Source organism: Anolis carolinensis, chromosome 3 (assembly GCF_035594765.1).
Source record: "Anolis carolinensis isolate JA03-04 chromosome 3, rAnoCar3.1.pri, whole genome shotgun sequence".
NCBI lineage: Eukaryota > Metazoa > Chordata > Lepidosauria > Squamata > Dactyloidae > Anolis > Anolis carolinensis.
The window spans coordinates 163,604,137-163,629,813 of record NC_085843.1 but is presented as its reverse complement, the minus strand read 5'-3'; the positions used below and the strand labels follow the sequence as shown (position 1 = coordinate 163,629,813).

Here is a 25,677-nt window from a genome sequence, read left to right as displayed (position 1 = left end):
AACTCATTTGTTTAATGTTTATTTGTCAAATTCTTTAAGTACTGAAATGTGGTTAGGGAAAAAGGGCACTAAGTAAGCAGATAAGAACTTGTATGGAAAGCCAAGCTGAATATAAAATGTATGATATCAATATAGGAGGGGGGAAACAAGTCTTACTTTGCAGTCAACATTTTTCCCACAATAATAAAGCCAACAATTCTATCTTTAGATGATGTAGGCCTTGAGAATTATAACTAGTATACATTTTTAAGCAACCATACTATCCATGGATAGGAAATGGATGGCACTGCAGTGTTTATCATTGGTTGGTGATAATCTTTTACATCTGTGACTACAAGTACACCTACTGAAAGTACACCTCTGGAGCATCCCCAGAGACTTTTGGTGTCCAGACAAATGGAGAGGCCAAGAGTACACTCCACCACCACTTTTTTGCTGGACAAAAGCAACTCCTTGGCAGAATCTTGCTAGTGACATTGCGTTTGGTGAAGCCATAACTGGACATAACCTAGCCTTCTGACTGGAAAAAGCAACTTTACCATCAAGGCTTTGCCAGGCAATGCCTGTTCAGTGTCATGTAGACACTGGATTGGACCAGATCCAGCCCAATCCAGCTTTTCACATCGCAAAAACATTGGGATAACTCCAGAGCTTCCTGGAAGCTCCAGAGTAAATTAAGGCTCCCCTTATGTCGGGCTGGATTCCTTGCGAAGTGAGACCACTTTATTTGGTCTATGTAGATGCAACTTATGACTATAGATGCTGCACAGTATTGATCTTATTATCCAGAAGACAAAATTAAAGAGGAAACACTGTGCCTATGAGCAAAACATGTGAACAGTTTTCCTGGCCTGTGATATGCCCAAGGTCCAAATGAATGGTTGCAACATGGGGGTTAGATTGGGATTACTGTGCAACCCCCATATCTGTGGAGGATACATTTCCAAACTTTGGCTACACAGAACTATAGGTCATAGTGAATCCTATTGAAATGAAGGACTGCTGGCTCAAGAATACGATAGAGTTGACCTGGAGTCCTGAGAAAATGTCTAAAGAGGACCTAATGGATCAAACATGGATAAAAGAACCCTAGATACCGATCCCATGAACATAGGGTTAATGCTGTATTTAAGATTTGCACAGCCTCTGGATTCCTGTTTATTTTATAAATGAACAGGGTGGTTCTCTAAGACCATTGGGAAACCCTATAGGTTTAAAAAACAAATGTTGTTTGCCCTGGTTAAGGGCCATAGTTTGATGGGGGGAAAGCTTGAAATGTAACATTACCATTCTTATGATCCCTCATGACAGTCATTAAATCAAACAGGACAGCGGCATTAGTTTTCATATAGCGGTGAAACTTTCACAATTCCTTGTCCTTCAGTTGGCTTCTTCCATGGCATCTATGATCACAAGAAGATTCCACAGAATTATGAAGTAATAATTTCTTGGATATTTCTGAATTTTTAAATTAATGGCTATCAAAGGTTTTCCCCTTCTCCTTGTTCTCCTTGTGTATATAGTTTTAGTGTAACATTTATACCACTTTATAAAGAATATAAAGATCAATTTCCTTTAAAGAGCTCAGTCATGCAGCTAGTAATAATTTTGACCATTCTCCATTAAACAATCATGGATCTGTTCCATAGTAACATTGATGAGAATATCCTTAAAACATACATGCACATTCCCCAGATAAAAACTTAGCCATTCATTTGACACATTTGAATGACAGATGAAAAGGAATAGCCAGTATAGACAAACCTCAATCAGAAAAAGTTGTGCAGCTTTCATGAGGATGCTGTTTTGCATGTTGCTGTATTTTTTAATTATTGTAATGAGGTATGATTGTCTATTGGTTACCCACAATACTTCTTGGGGACTCTCCCCCGGTAACTCTTGTCAACACTTGTTAATCTGACAAAAGGCTACAAATTAAGCTCTGTTAATTTAATGTTTTCTCACCGAGATCTAAATACCGAAAGAGGCCCAAAGCGCAACTGAAGTCCTTTGATTCACTGTACTTTATTTTGGTATAAATTTACATTCATTATTGTTTTCCTTTGGATGTGTAGCCCTCAATTAGTGTGATGGCTCCATTAAAGCAAGCAAGACTTCGCCTTTAATTATTACAACAAAACACCTAGTTTCAGCTTGGGGAGAGGGTCTCTATTGACATAAGCAGAGGTTATAAAATTTAATTAGCCATTCGTATCAGATTTATGGCATTCAAATTGTTCTGTGTTTCTTCCCTTTGATCCGTGCTGTACAATCCCCAAGATTTTTGTTCTGATCAAATGAGAATAAAGCTTACTGTGCAGAGAGAGAGAGAGAAAATGTTTAAATCCAAAAAATTGCATATCCTGTTGTTGCTCTTTTACTCATTCTGTCTCCCATTTTTCTAGGCAAGGTCAACCCGTCTATCCAATCACAACAGGGGGATTCCGGCATCCCTACCCAACCGCTTTGACTGTCAATGCTTCTATGTCAAGGTGAGCTCAAAGTACATGCGTCCAGAATTGGGTTTATTTGTTACTTTCCTTTACTGTTCTCTGTTGAGCCAAGAGGCCTTGCTAGAGTATGCCTCGATTTAGTTATGCAATGATCTTACTTTTGGTTTGGGGAAGAAGAAAACACCCCTTGTCCTTCGTTTAGAGTAGCAAAGCCCTTGCATTTATTTTAATTGCTAACTAACTGGGGCGGGGTGGGGGGAAGCATCACAATAACCCTATGATATTGAGAAGCCAGAAGATTATGCTCCTATGGGTTTTGCTCTCATGCCTAACCCACTGCTTTCCCCTTTTGCTGGCTCTCATTTAAGAACTGAGGCAGCAGACTTTTATTATGCAGGAGGGCTTAGAAGGAGGGGTGTGACCATTTCCTCTCATTCCTGCGCTCAAAACATTTTTAGTTGACATAAAAAGACCCACCAGATCCTCCCAAGGTTTAGAAGTATATATTTTCTCTCTCTGCCCCAACCTCCAATTAATTCCAGATAATTTTCCAAGGGCTGCTAGTTTTATTTACAAACTGCTTGGCAGCACTATGTTTAAGTAATCACTAATTGCTCCTAATGATAGTTTTATTCTCTGTTCATCTGATTTTCAGTCTAGTTAATTAAATCGGTGGAGGTTTAGACTTTCCTGATGGGCTGAAACAGCTAATCTATTTTGATGATGGCACATAATTAAATTAGCATGCATTACATAGCAAGCTTCCACAACTCCCCCCATCCCTCCACCCTGCACCTATACAGTCCCTGCAGTTAATACGTGAGGTTAGATTACAGAGGAGGAAGGCCTTGAAGATCCAAAGGACATGTAAGAGACTAAAAAGGGAACTTCTTACCTTATAGATGTCTCTCTTAAGGTGTCAAAGTGGGGAAGAAATCTGTTCTTCTTACACAAATGTAATTAAACCTGGATTATTTTGTGTTAATTGCTTTTTGCCAATGTAGAAAGGGTAGGACAGCTGCAAAATACCATTTCAAAATGCCTTTTAAAATATATATATTATTTGTAAGACAGACTTATTCCTTTGTTTTAGGGGTATGTTTTATTTTATTTTATTTGCTAAGGATAGGAAAATGAGAGAGAATGGGGAGATATAAATTATATTCCTCAGATATATCTTTATGAAAGGGATCTAGTTAAAAAGGGTATACAGCAAATTAAATACATTATTGTGATAATGGGATGACAGAAGTACAAGTCTATTATACTTACAGCAGTTATAGGAATTGTATGCTCCTTGCCCTGTTCTAGCACATCCTTTGATATTCATTCTATTCAGCAGCAGGGCCAGGACTTCTCAGAATTAAGTGATGGGTCATTATACTTTAAACACCATGGAGAAGCCTAGATTGGCAATTAAACAGCACTTGCTGACACTCGCTTGTGCCACTCTGTGACCCCCTTTAGATTGAGATGTTGGAGCTCGGGGCCCTCAGCCTGCTAAATTGGTAGCAGGCACTTCTCCTGACGAGGGCTGGCTCTGAAATCTGCCGGCTTCAAAGGGAGCAAGATCATGTATAAACCATAATGTGGGTGCACCGTGGCTCAAAAAAAAAAACAAGAAAAAAAGAAGGTAGGATTAGATGAAATGTTACAAGTGCAAGGGGAAAATGAGAGAATAATGACAAATCTAATGCAACTTAAAGAAGAATTGTTGCATGGAAAAATGCATCCCACTGCTTGTGCTTAAAATCAAGGCAGGCAGATGACATCCAGTTAACAGAAACATGTCAACAGTGAAGTAAAGTGAGAGTGAGTAAGAGAGAAGCCCCTGAGACAGCCAGGAACAAAAAATTAGTTGTCCTTAACAAGTTACGGCTCATCATTATATTCTGGCTTGGAGCCATAAAAGCAGACAGGGGTATATAATGAGCTGCTTAGAATTTTTAGGGTGTTTATTGCCATTCCTATAATACTGTTCTGTAGAAAGGAATTTCTCAAAGAAGTCTGTGTCATTATATAATATAATGCTGCTGTGTACACACACACACAAATAAACCTTGTAGCCTTTAATAACAGCTGTACAAATATAGAGCCATGAACATTTGGAAATACACCAAAATATGTGCATCTCCATTTGTATTATGCATCTGTAATTTTAATTGTAATTTTGTTATGTGAACATCTTCCAAAAGAAAATTAGTATGGTTATGTGTTTATATACACAACCAAGAACCTGAATATGTAATTGAATTCATGACACTATTACCCTCTGAGATTTAGGCTTGTCCTCCTTTGACATGCAAGAGTATAGGATATGTGACTTTTATGATCATGCCCTGTTGTATTTAATTGTATAGGAGGGATGGTTAATATTTAATAATTTTTTAACTGTGCCTTCTCATCTGGATGTAAATACTGTAGCAGAAATCCCTCCCTGTTCTCTTCACAGATAGTTTCTAAGAGCCAAGTAATATTTCCTTTTAAAATTCTTATTGGGTAAACATCCCATTGTTGCTACCACTGGCCTATTCAGCTCTTAACTTACAGTAGAGTCTCACTTATCCAACACTTGCATATCCAACGTTCTGGATTATCCAATGCATTTTTGTAGTCAATGTTTTCAATACATCGTGATATTTTGGTGCGTAAATACAATAATTACTACATAGCATTACTGTGTATTGAACTACTTTTTCTGTCAAATTTGTTGTTAAACATGATGTTTTGGTGCTTAATTTGTAAAATCATAACCTAATTTGATGTGTAATAGGCTTTTCCTTAATCCCTCCATATTATCCAATATATTCGCTTATCCAACATTCTGCCGGCCCGTTTATGTTGGATAAGTGAGACTCTACTGTACTTCATTTATGCTTAGCCCCATCCTGTAAGCATAGCAAACCTTTTGTTTACAACACAACTTAAAATTAAATGACGTAACAGCTAGTTGTTCGTTGTTATGATCAAGATCCAAGTGTAAGTTGATAAAACAAATTGTAATATTTCACCCTCCCTAGTGAAATGCACGACGTTCTGTGCACTTTTCTTCATTGCATTCCGCTTAAATTTAACTTGCCACTCAATTACAGACATTTCAGTAGACATGAATTTTTGTTAAAATAGTGTGATATCTGTATTTACTCCTGGGCTTTATTACTCTGTTTTTAGATTGATCTTTATGTTATTCAATGATAAAGTATAAGTTCATATATACTGTTTTTTAAAAAATATGAGATGTCCTCGTGATTAAGGGTTTGTGTAAAAACGATTCTGTGCTGGAAAAAATTATCTACTGGGAAAAAATGTTGGCTGTCATGTTATCTCTGTGATGTGAGAACTTTCCATTTTGTTCAACATTGGAAGAAGCTCCTTCATACAAACATTATAAATATGATCAAGACACCTGATGCTTTACTACATCAAAAGCATTGTAAAATTCGTCCTGACAATGACATTTCAACAAGGCAGGAGTTCATTAGTAAACACATTTTTTGATACAATAGTACCTCTGGTTTCTCACTCCCCTTTTTTTGCTCTCAACACAAAATCAAATTAAAGCCAATACAACCATTTTCTTTCCTTGCTGCTGCTCCAGTTGTGGAGGGCTTTGGTGTCAATTGACCACCACATGTTTTGCTTCAACCATTCAGCCCTCTTCGGTGAAAATTTGCAATCTTGTGTTGAAAGTGAATAAACTTGCATATATATTTATCTACTAGCCTTTTAAAAAAGAAAGCCAAGAAGACTGCAAATAATGTGCCCTGGATCAAAAGCATGCATTTTCTCAGCCAAGAAATTATTGTTTAGATTTCTTGGTGGCCCTTGTATTTTAGCTTCTTGCCTGTGCTCTGAGTTTTGGCACTCTGGACAAGAGTTCAAGTATCATTCCAATATAAATACTGCTGAAGGAATGCAGTCAGCCAGGGGTTAACAAGCCCATTGCAAATTTTACCCCATTCCTCATAGCTAGCATAAGTCAAGAATTTTTAACTCTATTAAACAAGGGTCCAAAATTGCAATAAAGTAGGAACCTGTCATCTTGAACACTAGGGTTGACAGAACTCAGGAGCAGGGCTCTGTTTTCCATTCTTATTTCCTTTCCCTTTCCTCTCTAATTCTTCTGTCGCCATCCCATTTTCTCCCATACCTGTTATAGTCAGTGGATCTGGAAATGTGTTAAAAATTAAACACATCTGTAAACATAAGCTTTTCAGGCTGGGATAAGGGCTACCAAAAGAACCAAGAAATACACTGTACAGTGTTCCCTCACTACTTCGCAGTTAACTTTTCGCAGATTCGCTGTTTCTCGGTTTTTCAATGAACTCTAAAATACTATTATAAATCATTAAAAATTACAGTTTACAGCCTAAGGAAGGGAAGAAGGAGAAGCCAAAGGGAGAAAAAAGGAGCCCAAGCGGCAACAGGAAGAGAAGGAGGCGATTTATCAACACATGATTGGTTGATAAAGACTTAAAATTGTTTATAACTACTAAAATAATGTATAAATATTAAAATAAATATAGTGTCCCTACTTTGCGGATTTTCACTTATTGTGGATGGTCCTGGAACCTAACCCCAGTGATAAGTGAGGGAACACTGTATTCAGAGTACTTCATCTTGGTGTGGGATGAAATGGGAATCGTGCATCCCTTCAGATGCGTAGATCTGGTACTTCCAGCATTTTTATTTGCCACAGTTATGCCATGTGGAACTGTTGAGACTTGAGGTCCAGCAGTATCTCAAAGGCTACAACATTTCTGCCACTTGTGCAGGGTAGGATTCTGCTCCCTTTCACTGGTATGACCACAATTGGTTTGAATTTCCTATGATGTGAAAGGATAGCATTTAGTAGACAGAAATAAAAATATGGATACCATTAGAACTAATAGGTTATATACCATTTAATCAGACTTGGTGAGGAAAGGCTAAATCTCTAAAAACTCCCAGCAGGGTGGGTGTACTAGAAATTAGTGCGTGCATACTAAGTATCCTTGTCATGGCCAAACTTTTTGATGGTTGGAGGAAGTTTGATCCTGGTTAAATTCACCTCCTTCCACACCCTGCTCCTTCTCCGCCCCGTCCTTTTGAGGGGGGACTATTCATCTGGCAGATTTTTAGCCAGCACACTGTTGGTAGATCACTGCCAGCAGATTTCTGAGATCATCTTTTCTGCCAGCAAAAGCTGCTTCTGCCTATCCTAATGCCTTCACCACTTGCCCTTTTTCTTTCCATAAGGAATATAAATCTCTCTTAGAAGTGCCTATGAATATGTTGCATTTGCTGCCAGCCCACGCCTCCATCCCCCCCCCCCCACACCTGCATGCACATATAAACCAGTTTTTCAGAGTAAACTCTCTTTTGAAATCATAGAAGATGAGTATTTTTTTCCTGTTACTCTGTCAAGCCATTTGTATTCTTGATTAGTTCAGATTAAAAATTGTGTTTAATGTTTAGTATCTATGAATTCAGTCCATCCAGAGCTTGAAAAATATTCCCCAAAAACTAATAATCCCCAAAGTAAACCTTGATTGTGCCATTTATATAAGGGTTACCATTTTACTATGCCTTTGTTTATAACGGGAAGTGAACATCCACAAGCATGCCATATTCCCCTCAAACCTTTCCTGCTTTTCTTCTCTATCATTTTCCCTATCTAATTCCTACCCACAAATGTCCTGAGTACCTGTAATGTAGAGCAAGTCCTGTGCAATATACTTGAGGTGGGTAGGTACACTAATTTTTTGATAATGAATCTATTTACATGATCTTTTCCATCCTAATGCCACTTTTAAACATAATACCATCAAATTAATTTAAAGTTTGATTTTCTATACCTTGGTGAAATATTATAAGCCACAGGTTCAAATGTAAAGAGAGTATAGTTAATAAGATGAAGAACTGCACATAAATGGTAGTGACACCAATGTTTTATTTAACTGATAATGCTTAACTGATAAAGCTTAAGAACTAAACAATCACCCTTTAATTTCTCAGTCATATTTGAGGTTCAGGTTGTTTTTTTTCACAATTTGCTATGAGTAGTGCTTTACATTCAGGTAGATGCCCTAAAATGTTCATTGTATTCAACATGTCCATGAACTGAACTGTTTTATTTAAAGAAGATTTTAGAAATTCTAAACAATTGTCCTAACTTACCTACAAATGAATGATTGGTTTTTAAAAAAGCAGAAATGTGTTGTTTAATTTATCACTAATTATTGCTGTGAGCCTTTGTATGCTTGTCTAGATCATGTTAGCTTATTATATGGCTGTTATTATATGTGTGTACACACCCCTCCCCATTCATTCATTTTTATTCTGACGATTTACACAGTTTTCTCTCCTCTAGGTTCCCTCCACACATGGTCCCTCCACATCATAGTTTACATACGACTGGGATTCCTCATCCAGCCATAGTCACCCCAACAGTCAAACAAGAATCTTCCCAGAATGATGTTGGCTCACTCCACAGCTCGTAAGTTTGTTTTTCCTTTTCACATTCAAAACTACCTTAAAATATTAATTTAACATTTGTAAGCCTGTTTTGCATTCATATTTATGATAGCAGATTCAGAATATAGGAATCTGTCAACTATCAGGACAGATCATCTAAATATTTCCTGCAGATAAAGGTCAATATTCAAATTACTTCTGCATGATTTTATACTAAATGCATTTTGAAGAATACTACTCAATCCAGAAAAGGTCTCTTTCTTTCAGATCATTGAATGCGCCAATGATCTGAACAAAAATGTTCATAATTGAAATACCATAAAATTAATTATATGTTTATTTGTGGTTTGATGACAAAAAAGCACACAGCCACTGAATCAGACTTGGGAATTCTTACAAAGCAGAACTGAGGTTGCAGTTCATATCTGCAATCCTAATTCTTCCAGTGAGACTTACTCATAAGCATTTACCTAAAGAACCCAAGTAATGACTCACTACTGCATTGATCCAGGGAACTTTATCCCAGACCAACAATTAAAATGTCAACATTTGAAACAGGTCTCTAGGACTAAGTGCATGGTAGAAGTTGAAATGTTCTTAGTGTTGTACGAGTGTCTTTTATCTGTTCCTATCAACCATCCAGAAAACATCAGGACTCCAAAAAAGAAGAGGAGAAAAAGAAGCCACACATAAAGAAACCTCTTAACGCATTTATGTTGTATATGAAGGAAATGAGAGCAAAAGTTGTAGCAGAATGCACATTGAAAGAGAGTGCAGCCATCAATCAAATTCTTGGTCGAAGGGTAGGTAACTAATCAGGGAATGTCTGTGTAAGTTTATGTGAATACATCTAAAATGAAAGGACACAATACACAAATGTTACCTTAGTCATGAGGAAAGTATTAGCCTCACCCATGGAACTTTTAGACTAGGAGTAGCACTCACTTTTGAGTCACACCATTTTTTTTGCTGTAGCAGGCAGGGCTTTGAAATTTTCTTGTTTCAAGCCAAAATGAATAGCGGGATGTGGATAAAGGTTTTACCTGTATGATTGTCTACAGTATAATTGTATAGTACATCATCATAAAGTGCTAACAGGTATATTTTTCTATTTCCCTTTCATTTGGTGTCTTCGCCATGACCTTCCTCTCAATAAAAATGGTCTTTTCTACTCCCTAGCCATGCCCCAATGATTTCTTATATTTATCTATTAATTAAACTATTTCTCCTCTGAGACATATCTCAGTTATCCCAGCATATTGAGTTTCTCAATCTGGCATCTCTAGGTGGCCTGGCCTACAACTCCCAACATCCTAGCCAAATGTATTTTGGGTGATGGTTGCAGGAGGGCATCAGCTTGAGGAACACATACACATTTTAAACTCAGAATATAGAAATGATTTACACAGAAAGCAATAAAGTCTGTTGCTGAAGCTAATTTAGCCTTTCTGTAAACATTTAAGTTAGAGTTGTATAGGTCATGCTATGCATTTGGAAAATACGATAGTTTCACTTTGGAGGGTTGGAGGTGGGGGGAATATTGTGCTACATTTTTCATACTATGAGTTTGTGTGTTTTGATTTATATGTTTTGCTGTAGGGGGAAGTACACCAGAGTTACAAAAATTTACAAGTATATAAAAGGCGAATTTAAGGTGTCGTCTACATTATTGGCATTTCCTTCATGCATATTGGTTAAGGGTATACCCTCTTAGAAGTGCTATAGCTTTCCCTTTTCAGAAATGAAATGTTTTGGTGTATATAATTGAGTATTGCCCTGGTTAACTTAGGTGGAGCCGATTGACTCTCATTATAATAAATTATAAATCCTATAATTGGTTTCAGTTTTCTGAAATCTGAATATAAATACAGTTCATATACACCCTATATTACTGACCTGCTGTTTTGCTTGTTGTTCTGTTTTATTTCTCACTTTAGTGGCATGCATTATCCAGAGAAGAACAAGCTAAATATTATGAACTAGCCAGAAAGGAACGACAGCTCCACATGCAGCTTTACCCCGGCTGGTCCGCACGGGATAACTATGTAGGTGGCTATGTAGGTGGAATTTTTTTCAGTAGTAGAGCTTGTAGACAAGTACTGCTGTTATCTGCTGAAGTACACCCACACACGGAAGACAAGCACTACCTATCCGGTAATTCTAGCGGATGTTTTGGTTTTGTCACCAACTCAATTGGATACAATTGGCACTTCTTCATCTGAGATGTATCACTAGAGCTTGTGTGAGAGCAAAAGGATTGCAGTGTGTCCCCATCAGGACACCAGCTTTTGCATAGTTTACCAAAAAAGAAAAGAAAAAAAAGGTTCCTCTCTATTCTCATCTCCTTCCCCAACCCTCCAAATTAGTGCCTTGTTGCAAACCTGTGTGAGAGTATAGTGGAAAGTGGAAGAATGGCTTACCCTAGCTTCAGAGAAGGACTGGCAAAGACTTGCTCTCAAGTGGGGCTAAATAAATTATTCCACCCTCTACTCTTTGATATTTTATATTGTTGCACTATTGTCTGTCACAATTTTTAAAGAATGCTGCTAATTGATAATCTCTTTACACCATACCTTGGGATAGTTATCTGTTTATCTCATCATGTCAAATATCCAGTTGCTGTGATTTAGCCGTTTTAGAGATTCCAAAGTTGGATACTCTGAGTTTAGAGATGTGTGTCCCTGACAAGAGACCAAGAGAGTGTTGTGTGTAAAAACAACCCTCCACGTACACAAGATATCTTAGACAGTCTGCATGGATGAATTCAAAATGAGCACGCACACCACCAGGTTCATCTGGGCGGTCTTGAAATAGCTGGGTGCATCTTTTGATATGAAGGCAAAGCAGACCTGCATCTGAAATCACTACCTGATAAGCGTGACTTCTTGCCTATATACATAGCTGCATTGGGAACCAAACTATGTGTACATTAAATGGATGTAGTACTTTGAGAAAGAGTTTGGAAATGTTACTTCTTGAACTACTGTTCCTAGAATCCCCCCAATCACCATGGTTAGGCCGGAGGATTGGGAAATTGAGATCTAAAAGTATATATTTTTTCCTGTTTTCAAGTGGAATGCATCTATCATTGGGAAAATTTCCAGGATTAAATATTTCATACTTGGCATATATAAGCAAACTCCATAGATCTTACCAAAGACAGTTAGCTGATTACTGGTCATGTACACTTAAACCAGAATTTATACTACACATGACTGAGATAGCAACCCCTTTGCTTTCTGATAATTCGGTGTGCACAACCTTTGTTTCAGTCACAACATTATTATAATATTGTGTGTAAAATTGTATATTGGCAATCAGTATAAAGTGTAAGTGAAACAAAAATTAATCTCTTGTGTAGGCTTGGATCTTATCTCTAAGATGTATCATTATGTACCTATTCTAAAAATCCAAAACATTTCTAATTCCAGGCAGGGAGCATAAGGGATATTCAATTTGTACAAACATAGCTATGACAAGATGATGGGGGCATCAACCATTCATTTATAAACTTTGCTTGCCTGTTTGTAACACAAATAATTCACATTTGCATAACAGAATTAATTCTAAAATGCACCAAGATTAAAATGCAAACTTGCATAAATTCAGAAATAATAATAACAACATAAAAGGAAGAACATTTACAATGCCTCCATATATCGGATCTATCAATTTAATGTTTAAAATTGAAATGACTTCCGAGTGTTCGGAAAAGTTAGTAGAAGTAGACTTAGATAAGTCTCCTGGGCAGCTAGTCCTTCAGAGAGTAGTAATCAAGAGAGAGCTGTTTTATGTCTCTCAGGCTGACCGATGCAAAGGAAATCCTTTACTAATGATATAGGAGAGGAAATTTCAGGAGGTGCTGCTCTTTTCAAGCTTACATGAGAAGATGCACCTCTGAAATTCTTTCTTCTGTACAGTTACAATAGGTGCATTATCCCTAACCTCCTTTTGCATTTGGTCATTCTATTATATTGTTTCGTTATTACTTCCCATACTGCTGAGTCTCTATTACTTAGAGATAAAATTAGATACATATATGTACCAATTCTTTTGGGTTGTGCTCTCCTCGTTTTTCCCCCCTTTAATAAGTTTAAAATGTTTTCATAAGTCCATAAATGCATCCTTTTTGTCAATTCTGTTGTTACGGATCTTAGGGTTAGATAAAAATGTTGCTATATGCAGAGGTAGAGGAATGTGTTATCAAGCAACATATATTACTTCATTCCTGAAGTGTTGATTAAAAATCGACTATCTACATACGGTATCAAATCCCTTACAGTATCTTTTCTTCTTCCTCTTCCTTCTTAATTTCTTTAAATTCAATGGCCTTTCATTTCTTTCTTTGATTTTAAATATAAATCAGTACATTCAGGCCTTTATTTTAGTATCCAAGAGTTATCTCTTTCTATTGTTGTCCTCAACCAATTCATTGCCCACAATTGGTGGCTGAAATGGGCTGGAATGAGGCCATCAGACCACAGGGCCAATTCATTCATGTTACTCCGCAGGCTAATTTTCTCTGGGGAGTTCACAAGGGAGTAGCATTGGGATGTGCCGTAATGCTTGAAAGATTTTCAGGAAAGGCTTTCTCTCTGCTCTAGTGCGACTGTGTCACTGACAGATGGGCATGTATGGTGTCTTAAATGTTTAGGACCTTTACATTTGTCCTCAGCATGTGAGCACTGAAAATCCCTTTCTTCTCAAGCTAAAAGGACAGGATAAGAAAGCTGATGCATCCCCAGCAGCTTGAGGCTCTATCCCCACCTGACCTTCAAGGGGAACCTTACTTTAGTAGGAGAGCTCAATAGCTATGGATCACACAAGCACATCGTCTACAAGGACTTTACTTTTCTCTCCATACAGTCAGAATTCTTGGAGCTTTCCCCTGTCTACAGGCTTTCTTTGGACAACATCATTCCTAGGAATATGTAGAACTATGGGTAAAGGGAGTGAGATGCGTATTGAAAATGGAAGACCCATTGCATCTCCTACCATTGTACCCCACACATAAAGACATTTGTGATATTTTAATGGCATACTGAAAGCTTTTGTGTACAATTTTGATTCCCCCCCCTTTTTTTAACAAGTGTAGGAAAATTATGTATATACAAATGAAGTTTTTGAAATGGGCTTCCTTCTAAAAATTCAAGCATTAAATTTTGCATTTTTATTTTATAATCTAAAATCTGTCAACCAAGAAGAAACTGAATACTGGAATGCATCATAAAATATGATATACATAGTTATATTTGTGGGTTTTTAGAGAGTAAAACAAAAAACAAAATACAGTAGAGTCTCACTTATCCAATACTCGCTTATCCAACGTTCTGGATTATCCAATGCATTTTTGCAGTCAATGTTTTCAATACATCGTGATATTTTGGTGCTAAATTCGTAAATACAATAATTACTACATAGCATTACTGTGTATTGAACCACTTTTTCTGTCAAATTTGTTGTATAACATGATGTTTTGGTGCTTAATTTATAATATCATAACCTAATTTAATGTTTAATAGGCTTTTCCTTAATCTCTCCTGATTGTTCAACATATTCGCTTATCCAATGTTCTGCCGGCCCGTTTACGTTGGATAAGTGAGACTCTACTGTACTCATTTTAATTTTACTTCAAGATTTTTCAATTTGGTTCACATCCAGTATACTTGCTCATTGGTGTCTGATATTTTTATGGGTGTTTTTTATACTCCCAAAAATTAATAAAATGAAAATTAATGACTTGTTAGGGTTTAGAAGCTTCTAAAAGAACTTAACAGTGCCGACATATGAGGACATGTCTTTAGGCAACTAGCTGAAAATAGGAAATCAGCCCTAGAATACAAATTTGTTTGTGTTTTTCTTTCATACAGCTGGAAAAAGCAAATATACCATAAGAATACAAGAAGCCCAACTAGGCTGGTGTTGTCAAATGTGACTAGCAATGGCTTTGAAGGGTTTCAGACTGGATTCTTTCATACCTCTACCTCAAGATACATAGTATTAATTAAGTCTGACCCTGCTGGTTTTTGAGTTCCTCTTCATAGTATTTCTTCTTCTAAATACTCTTTCACATGGAAACCTTGAGGGTTTCTTTGAACCTGCTCGTTTTTCTTTGTGTTGCCACTTTGGCTGCATAAGCACAATGTTCCGGAAACAAAGGAATGCACTGTGGGACCTTGCATATGTGAATTCTGCATATTTTCTAGTGAAATCTATGCATCTTTTCCAGGATGTCAGGATGTCAATGTAAACAAAATGCCTTTATCCCTTTTCAGTATTAGCACAGTTGCCTACTTTTTTACCCCAAAGTAAAAACAAATTGAAGAAAACAAACCTCAAATAGTTTTGCCATACAGTTATTCTATGATTAAGACAATATCATATGGCTTTCCTTCCCTACAAACTCTAATTATTGGATAGTGAATGATGTTGGTGCAATGGAAATGTATTTTTGTTTGTTTTTCTGGATAAAAAAAGCTCTTGATTTTTCCACTCCCAATTCTGGAATAATGCATTCAATTATACTTATCTATCCTCAATTCCTTCTGCCAAAAGACTCTTTGCCTTGATGAAATACATTGTTTTTCAATATGTTATGCTTGGCATAAATTTCAGGTTTGTTAAGTGTGATAAATAATCCCGTTTCATATTTTACATCATAAACCTCTAAGTGTTTTAGTAGCATTTGTAAACAGAAAGCCAAAAAGTAGCTCCTTATTTATGCAACCGTCTGTGTTGCATGATCCCTTTCTTTGAAATTATTAGTTAGTGCAAGAACCCCTGAGACATCAGTCATTTTTGGTGGTTGGGTAGAGAAGTGTAACCGAGACACCAGCTCCATTCTGCAAAGCACTTTATGTGAGGTACAGATGAATTGGGGCCTTAACTCGGGTGGGTAATTATTCAGTTGCTGTAGTATTGCCACCAAATTCCCAGCAAGTGCATTAAATCTTAACAAAACAAGCAGACACAAACACAGCCTTCCTTCTATCACCAGAGCTTCTCCTGAACAAGACTTTACTTGTCACATCCCAAACGGCAGGGTAGCAGTTTACAGCCAGAATGAGCAAGGAGGAACAAGTTCAAAGGCCTTATTCCTGGAGACTTGCAGGAACTGCATCTTCAAAAAGAGCATTCACATCTCCCCTTCTTACTGGTACATTCCAGGGAACATAAACATCATAGTGGACATGCTGAGTTGAAACCCAAAATGAATCGTTGAAGTGGGAACTAGACCAGGCTGCTGAAGAGAAGACATCACAGATCTTCGAAAGCCTCCTCCCTCCTCCATCTTCCTTAGGGTTATAGCCCAATCTCCACTAAATTCTGAGAACATGGTTTCTGTTTACACTTGGATGAATAGAATATCTGGTGTCTGTTACTCCCCTGGCAAATGCCATTAAAAAACCCCTTAACTTGAGACAAAAAGTGCGAGTGACCACCATGCTGTTTCTAGTCTGTCTACCCAGAAATGATAAAGCCAGAAAAAGCCAAGGAGGTCTTTAATGTTTGCTGGGTTTAGTTCTGTTGTTGCAGGGAAGAGGAAAGAATAGCTGTTGTTTTTCCATTTATACTTTTGTTTTTTTTTCTTGCTGGTAACCAGAAAAAGGAGATTTATAGACAAATGTACATTGTTAAAGTCCTTTCCTCTCCTTGTATTTTTGGTGGAGCTTGAAACTGGTCTCTCTTGAATGCGAACTTTATTATACTTTCTTTTCCTTGCCATTTTAATAGAGAATTTCACTGGTATTTTAATAAGAAATTAATAAATTTCAATCATTTCTTCATAAATGTGACAAAGTATTTAAAAGATTTTTTTTTAAAAAACGGAAATATGGGAGACGGTAAAACTTACAGATTAATCCATCGAGGCTGACGGTGTTGAGCTTTCATTTGAATTTGAATCCCTGTGTATCAGCCATGTTTATCATGCAGAATTACAGTTGTCATTGATCTTTTTTTTCTGGCAGACATCTCCTTTAAAAAAAAACCAGGCAGTTACCACATAGCCCTGTCTGTGCTTGGAATAATTGTACAATTGGTCCATACTAAAAGTTGAAATAACCTACTGCAAGAAGCATATTTCTTCTTAAATGAAACACAAAGAACTTAAAGATTTTTTTAAAAAAATCAAACGTGGGACAAAATAAAACTGATAAGACATCTTCCAGTTTTCTGACAACTGTTCTAGCTCGGAGCAGTCCATATAACCTTACAGTATGGCTTCTGTATCTTTCTTCGGCCTCGTTCTTCCTTTTTAAAGGACCCATTTTTACCAGTGGAACATAAGTAAGAATAGTATTTAAATGGGCATTTTTAGATGAAAAATGTCCAGCACTTCCTATTTGTATGCATGTGTAGTCAACCATCCATATTAGATGGAAAAGTTTGGTTAAGATTTTTCTGCTTCTTGTTGCCGCTGCCTCGTGAATCCCGATTTTCATATTTTCCTCTCTCTATGATGTCTGTTATGGCACTGAGATACTGAAGGATCCCAATGACTTGGTGTGAAATAGTAGGAAGCTGTGCTATTTGAGCTGTGGAAAGTATTGTATCACCACACACTTGTAATTTCTTTTTTAAAAAAGATGTGCCCAGTTCTAGTAAGTTTTGCTGAACAGTCTTTCCCCCTTGTCTCCTTTTGAAAGAAGGTTTTGTAACTATCCTTTCATGTATTTCTGTTTCATTCAGGGCAAGAAGAAGAAGAGGAAAAGGGACAAGCAGCCAGGAGAGACCAATGGTAAGTAAAATGTTTTATTTATTCTGTAGTGGAACAAAGGAGGCTTTGGCTTCCTACAATTCTTTATTAAGGAGAAAGTTGTTTTTTAAGCATAAATCTTTAACCTTTGCTTGCATAGGGCCACTACTGTGCCCAGCATTTGCCTGTTGGAGTTTATATACACCAAGTTCAATTTCTTATTTGCTTGTCTGTTAAAATTAGTTACCAAATAAATGCATGGAAAACATACTGTAATGGTAGTTATGTTGATCCTTAATAATTCCTAAGTAATTCACCATAGAGCCATAGTTTGTTAATGCCTATGCCATTTTTATCAAGGGTGTTTGCTGTGTGACTGTGTATGTGTGAGTGTCCCTGCATGTGTGTGAATCTGATAATACTTTGAGATGGGTCTGTGTGTTCTGGTGCATGCCCTTACAGTGGTAAATTGCAGCCATATATATATAAATATTTAAATTAAGGAGGTTTGCCATTTTCTCTAGAAAATTAGAAATACTGCATAGGCAATCTCATAGTCAATTTTGAAAGAAAGAAAACCCTGATTAATTTTTTCTTTGAAGCCTTTGTATAATTTGTTCTTTTTTTTCAGAACACAGCGAATGTTTCCTAAATCCTTGCCTTTCACTTCCTCCGATTACAGGTGCTAATGTCATTTTCAGCCGTTTAAAATACTTTTGTAAACCGCTTTTAGTTTTTTATCCTGCCATTTTAGATTTTATTAACATTTTAAACACTGACATTAAAAATAATCTCACCATTCACACGTGTGCAGCATACATCTGTATCTATATATTCATAATGTTCTTTGACTGGTACCTTTTTTTTGGTTTTATTTCTGATTTGTTATTCATTGCAATTGCAATTAAACAATAATGCAGTTAAAAGTAACTCAGTTGTACTAACTGTGCAAATTGAATATGCAGTATTTCTTTAAAGAGACTGATACAAACTGGAAGAAACTTAATGAACCTCCTTAATCTAATGGCATTTTATGCGGCACTCACTAAGTCTTTTCATGCCAGCATGCAACCACATTTTTAAAAAGCAACTTTGTTTTGCATATCTACTCAGACATACCCATGGCTATTCACCTGCTTTACTTGCATACTGCTTGCTTTCCATGCTTTTGATCATTTTATTTCTGGCTGAAACTAACATATCCATTTTGCTATCTGCTTATTCTGAGTCAATTATTATTCCTTTTTTCAATTAAAAAAATGAATGGAATGTTTATTCCAAAAGCTGCATTATCCCCAATATAGTTTTCTTTCACTTTTTTTATTTTAGTCTGTAGAAAAGCATGTTTGAGGTCTCCATACTGAGCTTCTTTCCTTCCTTTCCCCTTTTCCCTTTAAAGAACTAAGTATCCATTCCAGCAATGCAGTCCACCAAGCCTTGTTCCCACACAAGCCTGTTTAGGACTTGTGTAGGAACAGTTGATCAGTTGCACCTTCAATAACTCTTGAATCAATTACAACTTCCTTGGGGAGGATGGACAAACAGACAGTCCTTTACAAAGGGATACTGCAGCTTTAATTGCAACAGCTGATTTCAAAAGTTTGATAGATATGGTAATCACGACTTTGAAAATTAAACAATCAAGTTGATATGTTGCAGTTAATAATGAGGTCATTGATTTTATTTCCTTTTTATTTTTATTTATTTTTATTTTTTCCTCTTTCCCCTTTTTTCCTTCTCTCTCTCTCTCTCTCTCTTTCTCCCCTTTCTCTCTTTTTCTGCTCGCTTCTTTCTTGACCTCATTCAGACCTGAGCGCTCCTAAGAAATGCCGAGCGCGCTTTGGCCTTGATCAACAGAATAACTGGTGCGGTCCCTGCAGGTGTGTATAGTCTTCCCCCCGACTTGCTATGGCTGGTTTTGCAGCTGGTTTATTTGGTACTCCCCCTGCCCCTCCCTCTTCTCCTGCTTTGTTGCTTTGTAGCTCTGTGTTGTGCTCTGGAAGACACAAGGGAGTGGGACGCTGCTGTGAATGATCATCTCTTTCTTTTTAAAGGATTTTGCTCTTCTCCCTCCCTTCCCACTCATTTTTGTTTCCTCCACCCACCTCCTCACTGCCGCTAGCTGGAAAAAAAAATTCCCACTGTAAGACAGTATCAGCCTAGGCCTGCACACAAACTCACCTTCTCTGGAAAGTTACATATATACCTATTTTTTAATATAAAACATTGGAAAAGTGCCTTTTTATATCACAATGCCGAGGTCTGCAGAGAAGACACAGGACTGAGTTGAGGGAATGCACAGCAGGCTTAGACATTGTAGGTGTGTGTCGCCTGGCAGAGATTGTCTTTCTTTCATGCCCTTAGGTCTGAGAGATTGCCAATGAACCGAATGAAACATTAGCTGTAGCTAAGATTTCACATCCAACTGAGCTCTATCCACCATTGTGTTGTATTTTTTTGTGTTTACCTTGTGCTAACAGATGCAAATACTCCAAAGAAGTGTCGGGCATTGTTCGGGCTTGACCAACAGAGTTTATGGTGCAAACCATGCAGGTATACTACCCGTTAGGCCTTTGGGGAAACTAAAAGCATTCTGTCATCTTAGTGTTACATGTGTGGATTATTTTTAACCACTTCCCCTCCTTCCATCTCCTGACCTCCTTGCTTCTACAACATTACTTGCTAATAAATTTTGATCTTAAAAGTTCTTTGCTAATCCAATGCAAATTCTTTTCTTCCTTAATCAGTAATCTCTCTTTTGATAGTAGAACTGGGAATCATTATACATACACACACAACCGAATTGCAGAAACTAATATTTCTTGATATAAAGCTTTTTAAAGTGAATTTTTACACAAGTTAGTATGTGTATTCATGCAATCTTCACAAAGTATGGACTGTAACCTTTACTTCTTTGGCATTTCACTGTGACAAGACAGGATAGAAATGAGACTTTAGGATCATAATGGGGAGCCTTTAAAAGTATAGATGCTTTCTGGCTCCTTTGTCATTTTGCTGCCCTAGAACGGAAATTGTGGCTACAAGAATAGACTGTAGTTCTGGGCGATGGCAGGATATCCACTAGGACCCTCCGTTTAGATCCAGAGCATTATATATTTAAGCGTATCAACTCACACACACAAAAAGAGCAATAATTTCAGTTTTGTGTACTTCCTCAAACTCATCTTATTCCTACATAAATAAAAATCTGTATTTGACAGATTTGCAAGGCACTTGAAGGAACTCTTACAGCGATACACTCATTACTGACCTATTAAATCCTCATCTCCTTGATGAGTAATTTATGACTTTTATCCAAATGGTAGGCGATTGTTCTGCATTGCTCAAATTGTGGCTTTATCTTAGCGGACACCTAAGCATTTGAAACACGTCATGTTCTACTGCAGATTTAAGTGAAACCTAAAGCTTCATAAAAAAATGTAGGCAATTGTTTCCTGTGAAGAGAAACAAACTCTCTTGCTTTCTTTTTGCATACCTTTTCCCTTAATATGGTTAAATTTGTTGTTTCTCTGTTCTGATCCAAGCAGTCTTTGAATTTGGAATATTATGATGGTAGGTATTTCAATCCAACACACACTCTTTTCTGTATGTAGTGCTTCCCTCCTCACCTTTCCCTCTGGTTCACATCCATACTATGTGCTTCATTCCTTTTTTTTTTTAGAATGTAGAGCAGTTATTCATATTATGCATGCTGATCCTATTAGTTTTGTGATGCTAAGCTATACACTTGGGTTGAAAATGTATTTTACATCTAATTGTTAGATAAAGTTCATGCATTGTCCTTCAAGGGCGGCATTCTCTGTGACTTCCCATCAGATGCATGTGTTTCGCACTGTGATTTGTATGACAAGAAGTCCTAAATACCTATAGAAAATTATTGAATTTCAAGAAGATTTAAGGAGAGCAATAATCAGAGCAATTAGATGACATAAGATTTAAAAATGAGAAGATGCACTGTTACGTCCTACACTTTGTGTAGTTAGGCTTATCCAGTGAGTACTCCATGTCGTCTATTGGCAGCCATCATTATTAACCATAGAATATTGGGTCAATGTAAAAGGTGAACATTAAAGTGTAAGGGAGCAAAACAGCATATTTGCCTTAGTCATATAGATTCACTTGTAAACATTTGACTCACTATCAAAACACAGAAAATAGGACAATATGCTTGGTAAGGTGGAAGACGGTAGGGGGAAAAAATCACAATACAGATGGATTGGTTTATTGCGTAACCATGTGCAAGACTTTAGCAGTGCTGTTGATGACAGACTTATGAAGATCACTTATTCATAGCTGTTGCCATAAGTCAGAGTTGACTTGGCGGCAGATAACAACAACAACCCTCTTTCTTACAGCATACAAAGGCTATGGCAGAGACCTTATTTTGGACACCTCACCTGTTCACTGTCATAATTTCTTCTAGTTGAGTTTGTGTTCAATATGACTGGGATACATAAACTGCAGCTCCGCTTCAAACTAAGAGTAGGGAAGATTCAAGAGCCATCTCCATGTAACCTGGTATTGGAAAAGGTTGAATCAGGGAACCAAATAAGATTCCTTTGGATTCAAATTTGGCTTCATGCCTCCCTACCTGTCCCTATTTGAAACTTATTCCAGCATCATTTCTTAACCACCTACTGAAACAAAGGGTTTACTTTATGAAAGATGGCATTTGTTGTTTAAAAGTCAGATTCTTATAGATTTTCTATTTGATCTATAATATTTGTGATGCTTTCACTTAAATCCTTCCATTTTCAAAAATAAAGAACAGAATTCTTTCTTATCCTCACATTTTAGCCTTTTGTTTATTTTCACATGCTTAATTAAAAGTAGGGTCTCAAATGAACAGGAATCAAGCCAGGAGCAAGAAAACGTAAATACACAAGAACCTTAAATACACAAGTTAATCCAGTAAGAATTGGATTTTGTAAATAATAAAACAAGGCAGCAACATAGGTGCCATTATTACTATTAATAATAATAGTATAATAATAATACAGTAGAGTCTCACTTATCCAACACTCGCTTATCCAACGTTCTGGATTATCCAACGCATTTTTGTAGTCAATGTTTTCAAAATATCGTGATATTTTGGTGCTAAATTCGTAAATACAGTAATTACTACATAGCATTACTGCGTATAGAACTACTTTTTCAGCCAAATTTGTTGTCTAACATGATGTTTTGGTGCTTCATTTGTAAAATCATAACCCAATTTGATGTTTAATAGGCTTTTCCTTAATGCCTCCTTCTTATCCAACATATTCGCTTATCCAACTTTCTGCCGGCCCGTTTATGTTGGATAAGTGAGACTCTACTGTAATACTATTCCAAATATGTATTAATCTCTGGAGATGAGTGATTTTCACGATCCATATTTCATGAGAATATGAGGACATTGGCATTCAGTACTTTAGGGTAGAGTCCAACTATTGCACCCCCCAAAGTTTCTCAGACTTCACCCCAACATTCCTTTCTTTAAAGAATGAAAAATCACTCATAAAAGGTCCCAAACCTACATGAAGTTGTGGTGTGTATTAAGCCACTATTTTCCTCAAAATTTACAGGACCAAAAATCATCCTGTCTCCCAAATGGCCTGTGGGAAGAATTCTAGAAGTTTTAACCAGAAGGGGACTGGATTTCATTTTCAGCTCCTTTTTCCATGAAAATTCCATAGTGCCGCTCACTGAGGACATAAGGATGGAAATGTGCCCTTCTTTCTACAGTTGCCCATCCTACCTAAGTTCATTAAGGCTTTTAAGTCTTAACACTGGGTTTTCTGATGCTGTTACCACTCCTTCTACAGTTAGACCAATCACTATACAGAAACTACAAAGTGCTTTCACCAATTTCAGACCCACCCTACCCACACCCCTATTGAATAATTTTTAACATCAGTTTAAAAAGTATTTAGCAAGCATTTAGCACTACACTCAGAGGCACTTTATTGGTCTCTTTACAAATGATTCTGTGTTTAATATTTTGTCCACATTCCACCATTTCTAAATGAGGTTGAAATTCTTAAGGGCTTACTCAGAACATTTTGCAGCTACTTTTGCTCTGTTTAAGCAGATCTTGGCTATTGTAAAACACCCTAAAATTAGATCTGGCAAACAATTTATTTGGTGATAAGGCCAAGTATCAAGTCTTAGGATCCTAGATAGCTAACTGTCCCTTGTCCCATAACAGTGAAAACAAAGCATCTCTCATTGATCTTGACTTTGCTTCACTTTTCTATCAATGGAAATACTCACTAACTTTGATGTCTGATGCATTTGTCCAGCAATAAATCTACCCCTATAAACAGTAATAGATATGTCTTAAGACACATCAGTTCTTGTTAGATTTCACTGCATAAAAACTGATTTGTCTCAATGACATTGAATTCGAGATTCTTATTTTGAAAGGACTTGTAGAAAGGAATGAAGCAAGCAAGCCAACATTCTTGCAGTAAATATGTCTTGATCATGCTACATCATGTGGTAGTGTGTTCTGCCTTTTCTTGGCCTAACATTGCAATGCAATCTTTAGTTTGTCAAGAAGAGCAAGGGGCAGGGAGGTGGAGGAAACTGAATCCGAGCACTGATCCCAGTCCAATCAAGAGTCAAATTCATAGTGCAGAAATGTGTAGCTTTTGTTGGTTTCCTATGGGCTTCCCATTGTGGTTATGCCTATAGTTAACAAGTCTTTTAGCAAGAGATGTATCTGTGCAGTTGAATTTGGAGGAGGGGGTTTGCATCTAGATGTCCTGTCCATTGAACCATCAAGTGTATGCATGCACACACATTGCTCCCTTTACCTTCTGTGCTGCATGGCCTGGCAGAACTTCCTACCAGCAGCATGGCGACTTATTCACAAAGTCTCTGTGACATTGACTGGTAGAGCTTTCTATACCATTTGTAAAAACCTGCTTTGTTCAGCCAGGGGCAGAAGTATTTTGCATGCCAGATGTTGAATGTCTTCATATAATGGGATCCCTTCAATATTAGCACCATTCTGTTAATATAATCTTGCTCATTTCCCATGGGTTGCTAAAAAAAAAATGCTGCTTTGAACTGTTGATACGGTAACATTGCCTCCTTTCGGCCTGATGGGATTAATTAACGAGTAAGGCATAAAGAACATGAAATAGTTTGGGCCAGTGGATTACATTAATTTCTCGCTAATAGATTTCCAATTTTTAGTACTGAGGAATAGGAGATTTTCTAGCAAGGTTCTGTTTAGAGCCCACCAAATTACTGTTGCGTTTTTCTTCTTCACCTTTTAACTTACCTTAATAAAGCATGATTTGCTATTGCCTGCTATCTTGCACTTCCTCCTTTCTATTACTTTCTACTCTTTGTTCCTATCATTTTCTGCTCTATGCTTTTGTTGCTTTAATTCTGAAGGTTTTTTTTTAAGTGCATGGCTATCTTAGTTTCTAGCATGTATTGATCAGCAAGCTACAGTGGTAAAAATTCTCCATTGCCCTAACAATTGACTCTGCTATGTGAAACTTTGGGCGTAACTTTAGTCTTCCTTTTGAAGGGGAGAAATGTCAAGCCCTTAATTACAGAGGTTATATGTAGAAAGCTTGCAGGGATTCCTAGCACTGTAGAAGATGGCATCTTCTCAATGTGAGCGATGAGGAAGCTGTCCAAAGTCAAGTCACACCATGGATTCTTTCTAGGGTTTTAGATGGGATCTTGCTAGGGCCAGATCCTTAGTATCACTTAAGGAACTGAAGATGCAATGCCAGAGGGTTGGACACATGCAGAAATTAATCAAGTTGAAAGGAGATAGTTAAATAAGAGTAGTGGTGGGTGTGCTGCACTCTTACAGTGGGCATATTGTTTTCCCTTGGATTTGTTTCCCTTGGATTAGTGGGAATTCTTGAGCCACATATACAATTTATTGGTATTATTGTTTTATTTGTTTTTGTATGGTATTATACCAGTGGAAAATGCTCTCAGGTGACATTTCTAATTCTAGATATGGGTCAGCCTGAAGCCATTGCCTCCTATCCTGTAGTCTTACAGCAGTGTTGTTGAGCTTCAAACACATGGTCC

At 37.1% G+C, this 25,677-nt stretch overlaps 1 protein-coding gene and 1 long non-coding RNA gene across 41 annotated transcripts in view; one reads left to right on the top strand and one right to left on the bottom strand.

The window, feature by feature from the left end:
- The window catches only part of tcf7l2 (transcription factor 7 like 2), a 253,477-nt gene that overhangs the window by 223,214 nt on the left and 4,586 nt on the right, over positions 1-25,677 (top strand). For 4 of the 40 annotated variants that reach the window (XM_062975715.1, XM_062975713.1, XM_062975727.1 and 1 more), the window contains 7 exons: positions 2,406-2,492; positions 8,791-8,931; positions 9,553-9,712; positions 10,847-10,966; positions 17,601-17,649; positions 18,239-18,289; positions 19,415-19,487. In XM_062975715.1, coding sequence (XP_062831785.1) covers positions 2,406-2,492; positions 8,791-8,931; positions 9,553-9,712; positions 10,847-10,966; positions 17,601-17,649; positions 18,239-18,289; positions 19,415-19,487 — 681 coding nt within the window. Of the gene's footprint in view, positions 1-2,405; positions 2,493-8,790; positions 8,932-9,552; positions 9,713-10,846; positions 10,967-17,600; positions 17,650-18,238; positions 18,290-19,414; positions 19,488-20,087; positions 20,161-21,152; positions 21,182-25,677 lie in introns of those variants that run through there. The other 36 variants (XM_062975718.1, XM_008114742.3, XM_062975729.1 and 33 more) reach the window with 30 other exon arrangements.
- Positions 14,573-25,677, bottom strand: part of LOC134297639 (uncharacterized) — a 67,309-nt gene continuing 56,204 nt past the window's right edge. The window contains exon 3 of the long non-coding RNA XR_010004451.1: positions 14,573-16,886. This is a non-coding gene — a long non-coding RNA (uncharacterized LOC134297639). The remainder of the gene's footprint in view (positions 16,887-25,677) is intronic.